The 9,503-nt window shown below is 37.2% G+C and overlaps 1 protein-coding gene across 1 annotated transcript in view; it reads left to right on the forward strand.

Annotated features, from left to right (window-relative positions):
* Positions 1-7,096, forward strand: part of LOC106883380 (TNF receptor-associated factor 6) — a 33,508-nt gene extending 26,412 nt beyond the window's left edge. The window contains exons 5-7 of the mRNA XM_052969412.1: positions 3,528-3,692; positions 4,227-4,399; positions 5,832-7,096. Of these exons, the coding sequence (XP_052825372.1) occupies positions 3,528-3,692; positions 4,227-4,399; positions 5,832-6,369 (876 nt within the window). The 3' untranslated portion in view covers positions 6,370-7,096. The remainder of the gene's footprint in view (positions 1-3,527; positions 3,693-4,226; positions 4,400-5,831) is intronic.
* The last annotated feature ends 2,407 nt before the right edge of the window (positions 7,097-9,503 follow it).

The following is a 9,503-nucleotide window of genomic DNA, read 5'->3' on the forward strand; positions in this document are numbered from 1 at the left end:
GGGGGGGGGGGTCATTGTATCCAGTTCAAACTGTCCCAGCCTTTGGAATGTCATCCTTGCTGTATGTGACCAAGCATTATCCTGATGGAAGAACACCTTTTGTCTTGAATCCAAAGATAATCGTTTTTCATCTAGTACTAACTTAGACTGTTTGCAGTAGATCTCCTTTGTTATCATTTGGTTTAGGTTTAAAAGTTCAAAGTGGACTAAACCTTTCATATCCCACCAAACAAATAACAACACCTTGTGTGGGTAAAGACCTTCTTTAGCCTGGGGTGCCAGTGTTTCTCTTTTCCCTGCCCACTATCTTTGGCACTTGACATTTTTATAGAGAACCTGTTTCTTATCACCAGTCACTATTCAGTCCAAAAAAAGGTTCATTTGTGAGATGTGACAGCAAAGAAGAGCACACATTCCCTCTCTGCATGCGATTAGACTTGGAAAGTTTGTGAGGAACCCATTGACACAATTTGCTGACTTTTCCGATGTCACGCAGGTGTCAGTGACTGGCTGAATGACCAAATTCAAGCTTCTCTGCTAGTTTGTCAACAGTTACAACGGGATTTTGTTCCACCAGGCTTTGCAGGACATCCTTTTCAAGCTCTACAGATCATCCAGGATGTGATTCATCTTCTAGGCTATAGTTTCTGGCTCAGAATTTCTGGAACCACCATTGACACTGACTTACGCTTATTGTCCGATCCCCATATACTGCATTAATATTCTTCACACTTTCCATTGCATTGTTTCCTTTATTAAACTCATAAAGCAAAATATGCCGTATATGCTCCTTTGCCACTTCCATTATAGCTTTGAAAAAATAACTGTTAAAATCGAACTGCATTCTTCAAAACTTGTGCTAAGAACAAGGTAAAATTACTACTGTTTTTATAGCAAATTGATGCAGGTAGTTTATCCTGTCCCCCTTTGACCTTTAGTTCATGCAATTGAAAAAACTGTATTATTTATGGGAAATCATATTTGTCTCTGCACCAGGTATGAGCTGTAAGTTGCTGAGTTTATACTTACATATTATTATATAAGGTTATTCTTTAGAATTAACATATAATCAAATATTTTTCAGCAACAGCTGTGTGTGAGTATTTCCTCAGTTAAAAAATATTTAATTATATGTTAATTCTAAAGAATAATCTTATATAAAGATGTATAAGTGTAAACTCAGTAACTTAAAGTTCAGGTCCGATGAAGAGATAAATATTGTGATTTGCTATTAAAGCCTGATATTTTCCATCCTCATGTTATAGTACTTTTATATTCTATACAATAGCAAGATTCCACCTGTTTATCCAGACTTGGAAAATATCCTGGCACCAGCCTTAACACTGTTGGTGTGGAGTATGGGTCTTCTTGAGTACAGCAAAGCACCAGGCATCTCAGGGGTAGCTAATAATAGTATAGGATCTCTTAAATGCATGTTGAGGTGATCTGAATTATACTAAAGCTATATATTTATATATATAATTATCATTTAACATCTGTTGTCCTAGCTGGCATGGGTTGGACAGTTTGACCAAAGTTGAGGAGCTGCACCAGACTCCAGTCTGATTTGGTATGGTCTCTATGACTGGATGTCCTTCCTAATGTCAACCACTTTACAGTGTGTGCTTTTATGTGGTACCACCATAAGTGCTTTACTCCACCAGAGGGACCAGTCTTAACACTTACAGGTCTTCTTGAGTACAGTAAGGTGCCAAGCATCTCAATCCTTTGTCACTTCACCTATCAGCTGAGATGACAAGGGAGGTTGTCTCCAGTACTTCATTCTATGTCTTCCTGGGTCCCCCACTTCCATGTGTTCCATCTATGTTGAGAGCTTGGCACTTTATGGCACTGTTAGCATCCATCCACATCACAGGATTAAACCAGTGCAGCCTGCTCTCTTTCACACAGCATCTAATTCCTTTTGTGCCCTAAATTCTCTCATTTTTTTCTAACTTTCACATGTCCTCTGCATTCATGTAGAATTGCTTTTTGTATACATGCATCATACAATCTTCCTTTCATTCAGAGAGAGAAACCTTTTGTGGCCAACAGAGGCAACAGCTCTCTGAATTTCCTCCATCATATTCTTATTTTAGCTATCACACTCTCCATGCATCCTTCCCCACTACTAATTTGGTCCCCTAGGCAGCAGAAATTTACTACCTCCAATGAGCCACCAGGGCATTTCAGAGAATCTTATATATATATTGTGTGTGTGTATGATAACAATGAAGTACCAAGAGATCAAAGTGGAAAGAAACTACAGAAGACCAATGGAGACATGGGCAAAAGGGATGAAAGCTGATCTGAAGATGATCATGGCCCTTGCAAAGTAATACAGGAAGTAGTGGGATGCTGTATTGGAAAGGACCTGTCCAACCCAAGCAAGCGTGCAAAAGTGGGCATTAAAATAAGGACAAGGACATACTCATGTATTTACAAATGAGGGAAAAGAATTACTCTACATGAAGCAGCTTCTACATGTGCAGAGGTGTTTTGCTTATTTAATCAGAATGTGAAAGTATTACTACTTCTAAATTTCGCATACTGGACAAAATGCTTAGTGGCATTTCATCCATCTTTACAACCTTAGTTCAATTTCTGCCAAGGTCAATTATGCCTTTCATCCTTTCAATGTTGATGAAATAAGTACCAGTTGAGCATCGCAGTTGATGAAATCAACCAGCTTTTTCCTCAAAATGTCTTGCCTTGTGCCTATAGTAGAAAGGTTTATTACTTATGAATTTTGTCAAACTTAACAGATAAGGACATGGATGAAATGCAGAGTACATAGAGCAGCTTTTCTCTACTTTCCACTCATGAAGGTGGAGTGGGGCTTTTAGCATCATCCCCAACTCTTTTCCAACCTTGTAGACCTTAGCTTATCTCGAGTTCCTAAAACTTATATTCATCACTAGATAAGCAAAATAATGTTCTATGGTTACATTTTCTTAATTTCTCATTAATACTGTGAAATATATCTCCACCACCTTCAAAAACTAAGGCCTTAAGCCTACATTAGAAGCATTTATTATAGCAAAGACAGTGGAATTATAAAATGTGGATGGATGAAAGCAAATGCCACAAGGTATTTAGTTAGACTCTACTGTTTTTAAGTTCAAATCCTGCTAGTGGTGAATTTTAAATTGATCAAATAAACACCAGATATGATTTTGAGTTGTTTTAATCAATTATACTCTTTTACAAATGTTTAGCTTTGTATGAATGCAAAAACTAACATTTTAAAGATGAAATGACAGAAACAGCAAAATGCTAAACTAAATATCTTACAGTATTTCTAGCTCAAGTTTAGGAGTTCAAATCTGACCAATGTTGTATTTGCCTTTCATCTCTCTAAGGTCATTTAATTGGTTCCGGTATGTATGACTGCTGAGTCAATCAATTATATATTCCCTCATGTTTTGAGTTCTATTTATTGTTAGTACTACCAAACCTATCCTCTCTGGTAAATTTGTGGTTCTGTACTAATGTAAGAAATTATCTTGAATTATTATAAAATTTAGAAACATCAAGTGTTGAGCTGTGAGTTATTTCCTGTTGGTTGTCCCCAGTGTGGTCAGAAAGATATCCAAAGAAAGGACATTGCTCAGCACATTGACCAAGCATCTGGCCATTGTCCTCTTACACTTATTTCTTGTCAGTATCATCCATTTGGCTGCACACACATGGTATGTAAAGTCATTTATTTTGATTCTTTCTCTTATACTCTCACTTCCATTTAGTAACATCTCTTAACCCTGTTGTGCTCGCCAGCCTGCCTGTCCATCATTCAGAACCTCTGAGATTAGCCACTAAATATTTACTCCAGCAGCAAAATGTCTACATTTGTAGATCTATTATCTCAATCATTGATAAAAAAAACTCTCTACAAAAGGAAATAAAAACATCCCAGCATTAATCATGGTAAATCCTTTACTTGTCACAAACAATGCTTCACTGAGAATTAAAAACTGAAACTTGTCTGGAGTTATCACTATACAACTAAATACCTCTGAGTCATTCAATTAAAGTTTTCAGGTTATTTTCTCTATTTTTTTTTTTTAACCACTGAGATAATTAAAATCTTTTTACATCAAATATGTTAGTGCCAATTTTACTGTGGTCTCCGTTAATGTAATTTTCTTGGACTACCACAAATAATTTTTCCTGTTAGTATAACTTTTTAGGATTACCATAAGTATATCGTCAATATCATTTTCTAGGACTATCGTAAAAACATGTCTTACCACATATCACATGCTGTTGAGTATCATAATGTTCTGTTGATGAAATTTCTGCAAAATCTTGAGAAAAGACTCGAATCCATTGAACAAAACTTTGACTCCAATATCAATCTGTCGTCAAACATCAGCAATAAGATTGAACAGATGCAACGGTAAAAAAAAAATCTTTTCTGCCTCCCTTTTCTTTTTTTTTTTTCAGCCTATAATAAATATGTGTGCTTAAAAAAGAGGTTGGGGAGAAAATTTAGCAAAATGAGAGTATTTAGAAATAAAACAAATTTTCGATTGAAGCAGGAATCTTAATATTCTAAAGTTCTGTTTGCTTTAAATATTAAAATTGAATAAATTAGAATCAATATAAAATTTTAATTTAGTTTTTGGTGGCCACTTTGCGAAAGAAACCTGAGAAGAGCTGTGAGGTTGAGTTATAAATCACATAATCAATTTTTCCAATAAAAACTGTTGTGACTTTGATGTCACTGTCTCTCATCCTTTTTACTTCAGCTTTGCCCACAGGAGACTGAGTTCTCCACATTACACACACTTTTAATCTTTTAGCATTTAAACAGGAGATATCTGATCCAAATACTCTACCTGTTTAATGCTCAAACTGGCCATATCCAGCTTGTCATACCTACTCTTCAATGTCATTCATTCTAAAAATTAAGTTACCTCATCAAAATCTCAAAACTTTGAAATAATGCAATTCCTTCTTAATTGAAGACCTTGTATAAATTTCCCTCATCCTTAACATGATAGGTTGAATGACAATATGGTAATTGCCTGCTAACTCTTTACCATTGTTATGCATTTCCCAGTTAAATTTAATAATAGAACTTGTCTTTGGATATTTCAACTTGTAAAAAAAAAATTTAAAAACTGGTTTTCTGTTTTATATTTGGGTGCTGGCATGGCTATATGGCAAGAAGTTTGCTTTCCAACCATATGGTTCCGGGTTCAGTCCCACTGCATGACACCTTGAACAAGTCTTTTACTATAGCCTCAAGTTGACCAAAGCTTTGTGAGTGTATTTGAAAGATGGAAACTGAAAGAAATCCATTGTGTGTGTGTAATTTGTCTGTATTTGTCCCCCATCACCTCTTGACAACCAGTGTTGGTGTGTTTGTTTCTGTAACTTAGCAGTTTAGCAAAAGAGACTGATTGAATAAGTACCAGGCTTTAAAAAATATAAGTACTGGAGTCAATTTGTCCAACTAAAATTCTTCAAAGTGGTGCCCCTGCATAACTGCAGTCAAATGACTGAAACAAGTAATTTAAAATTGAAAGATTAAAATGGTAAATATGTTTGTCCATTCAGGGAATCAATTGTTTCAATCAAAACTATGCATTAAACCCATCACCACAATACCACTGTAGTATCGCTGAAACACAAATATCACTTTTGTGATGGGAGAGAGGAAATAATAACCTGAATATATTATATTTTACACAACGATCATGGTGGGAGTTGAATTGAGGAAAATATAAGTTATCTAATTCAGCATAATTATGTTGGTGCTGTATTGTTTGTCACATCTCTTTCTATTCTTCTTTTTAATCCCAAATCTTTTCATTTCATTTCAGGGCCATTAGTATGAGAGATACTGTTCAAAACATCTTCAAAGAGAAATATTCTGGCTGTCTTTTATGGCAGATAGACCTAAACTCAAACGGGTGTGTTTTCATCAGTCCATCATTCTACACGGCAAACCCTGGATACAGAATAGAGGCACAGCTGGATATTTCTGGTTGTCAAGATTCCATTCTGTATATCACTTTCTCCCTATCCTTAAAGGAGGGTATGTATGATGATGTATTAGTGTTCCCGTTCTCTGGAGCATGTCTTGTCACTGTTTTTGACCAGATGGCCTCCAACTGCAAAGAAAATTACAGTCTGTTCATTGAATGTTCACAATTACAGCGATACAATGAGAACTGTCCTGGTTCCTCCCCATTCCAAGTCTGCCATAAATTAATGAAGGCTGAGGATTTCTTCAGCCCACGTTACATAAAGAATAAAACTGTCTTTTTAGAAGTGAAAGTTATGCAAGCTGTTCAATCACAAAGTCAAGTGAAATATAGTCTCATGAATCAAAAGAATCACTCCTACTTGAGGCAATAAGGTGTCATGATACCAACTGAAGGTTTAAAGGTCCATATCCTGTTTCTCATGAAACAGTTTTCATGGTTCTCATTGGTTTGCATCACCTAGCACTGAATTAGTACCATAGCTATGTAGAGATCATTATTATAAGCAGCGTAATCCTTGAATAATTATTTTGGTAATTAGAGTTCATCCTCCAGTAGGCTTAGGGAATGTAACAAAAGAAACTACTTCAATGAATTCTTCATTGTACATGTTTCACTCACAGAAAGAATTGTCTACAACTTAATGGTTCATTTATTTACAAAAGAAAAACAATATTCTAATTTATCTATTCTTGGCAGGATTTGAATTTTCATTCATTAAAAAAACAGAAATTCACTTTTCTACCCCATTGTAACTATGTAGTATCATAATGAACTAAACCATTTCAAAGCTAAGTGTAGATGTAGTTCATTGTTTCCAAACTGACAAGAATTTTTGCTTTCTAATTTTAAAATTTTTCTTGTATATTATTTATTGTAATTATTTTTCATTGAATCTATGTATGAGAATTTTTAAACAAACAATCTCTTTCACTTATCAGCAACAATTTTTATTTTCTCATAAATTTATGCTTTTATCAACCTCATTTTATACCTCAACTTAAATGTTGAATGGATAGTTTTAAACTCTTGTATAAAAGAAGCAAGCTGCAATGTTATAAAGTACAGAAACAGAATAAAATAATATACTACCACCTTTACCCAAAATTTGTGAATTAATTGCTTGTGATCTTGGGGGGGGGGGAGATGACAGGAGCTATAAGAAGTCATACACAGTTGTTTATAACAAAAACAGTTGTAAGCTAATGAAGTTAACTTCTGTTCTTTTATCATTCATTCATTTAGTTATGTCCAGTACTGACTTTCTGGTTTACATGAATCTTGAGCAGCAGAGGTTTAACCAATTCACACCTCCTTGTTACTGGACCTTATACTGTGAAGAACTTAGTTATAGTTCTTAGAGCTGGTTATAAGTACTACTAAGTGGAACTACAACACAACACACACACACAAACACACACACGCGCACGCGCACACGCACACACACACACACAGTATTACAGATCCATTCCAGTTGATTTTTTTTTTAACTAATCAGTTTGCAAGTATTGCCACTTATTGGATGAATGTATGCTGGAGAGATGGATGGGCTGGATTGTCAATCTTAAAATCATGTTATGTATATGAGTAGCAAAACTTGTGCTGAACCATCACTGTGATGATGGGAATACCGGTGGTGGAAGCTCTAAAATTTATGTTCTTGGTGCAGTCTGCCAGTATCCGAGCACACATTTCCTTTCATGTGGACAGGATCAAAAAAGTTTGCTTTTACAGTTTAGGTAAGTGCCCTGCTGAAAAGGATTCTTTAGTATAATTCTTTTCTCCATCAAGCATAGCCTGCATCTCCTACTGCTATTGAAATAAGGCTTGCACTTCTCCAGTTGGTGCTGTAATTCATGGCACTTTCTTTCAATAACCACATATATATCATCATAATCATCGTTTAACGTCTGCTTTCCATGCTAGCATGGGTTGAACGATTTGACTGAGGACTGGTGAACCGGATGGCGGCTCCAATCTGATCTGGCAGAGTTTCTACAGCTGGATGCCCTTCCTAATGCCAACCATTCCGAGAGTGTAGTGGGTGCTTTTACTTGCCACCAGCACGAGGGCCGGTCACACAGTACTGGCAATGGCCACGCTCAAAAGGGTGTTTTTTATGTGCCACCTGCACAGGAGCCAGTCCAGCGGCACTGGTAATGACCTCACTCAAATGATTTTCTAATGTGCCACTGGCACTTGTGCCAGTAAAGTGACGCTGGTAACGATCACACTCAAATGGTGCTATTTACGTGCCACTAGCATGGAAGCCAGACAGCTGCTCTGGCAATGATCACACTTGGACGGTGCTATTAGTGCTCTACTGGCACAAGTGCCGGTCATAGAATATAGTTCAATTTCGATTTCACTTGCCCCAACAGGTCTTCGCAAGCAGAGTTTAGTGTCCAATGAAGAAGAGGTTCGCATGGGTGCCAGTTGTCGAATTCGATTTGGTTTTGATTTCAATTTCACTTGCTTTAACAGGTCTTTGCAAGCAGAGTTTAGTGTCCAATGAAGTAAAGATACGAATAAGTGAGCTGGCTACACTTCTGGCAGAGGCCACAGATTATGTTCTCACTTGGCTTGCCGGGTCTTCTCACGTACTGCATATTTCCAAAGGTCCTGGTCATTAGTCATTGCCTCGGTGAGGCCTAAAGTTCGAAGGTCACCACCTTCACCACCCCATCCCAGGTCTTCCTGGGCCTACCTCTTCCACATGTTCCCTCAACTGCTAGGGTGTGGCACTTTTTCACACGGCTATCCTCATCCATTCTTGTCACATGACCATATCAGCGGAATCGTCTATCTTGCACACCACAACTGATGCTTCTTCGGTTCAACTTTTCTCTCAAGGTACTTACACTCTGTCTAGTATGCACACTGACATTATACATCCATCGGGGCATACTGACTTCATTCCTTGCATGTCCTCAGCAGTCACGGCCCAAGTTTCACTGCCATGTAGCATGGCACTTCGTACACATGCGTCATACAGTCTGCCTTTTACTCTGAGTGAGAGGCCCTTTGTCGCCAGCAGAGGTAAGAGCTCTCTACACTTTGCCCAGGCTATTCTTATTCTAGCAGCAACACTTTCAGTGCACCCTCCCCCACTACTAACTTGGTCACCTAGGTAGTGGAAGCTATCAGCTACTTCTACTTTTTCTCCCTGGAATGTGGCAAAGGTTGTTTTCTGCACATTTTCAGTGTTTATTGCTCCTGAGCATCTGCCACATACAAAAACTATCTTCCTAGTTAGCCTTTCTTTGATATTGCTGCACCTCTTATGTGTCCAGAGCTCACACTGGGTACAACTTATGGAGTTTCTACCTATGCCTTTTCTAGATTGAGCAGGGATATCTACCTGAAGGGGTTTGTGTTTTGTCTACCTTACTACTTATTAGGACTTTGGTTTTAGCTAGGTTGACTCTCTCTCTTTCTCTCTCTCTCTCTCTCTCTCTATCTATCTATCTATCTATCTATCTATCTATCTATCTATCTATCTATCTA

Source organism: Octopus bimaculoides, chromosome 7, assembly GCF_001194135.2.
Source record: "Octopus bimaculoides isolate UCB-OBI-ISO-001 chromosome 7, ASM119413v2, whole genome shotgun sequence".
NCBI classification, from domain to species: Eukaryota; Metazoa; Mollusca; class Cephalopoda; order Octopoda; family Octopodidae; genus Octopus; species Octopus bimaculoides.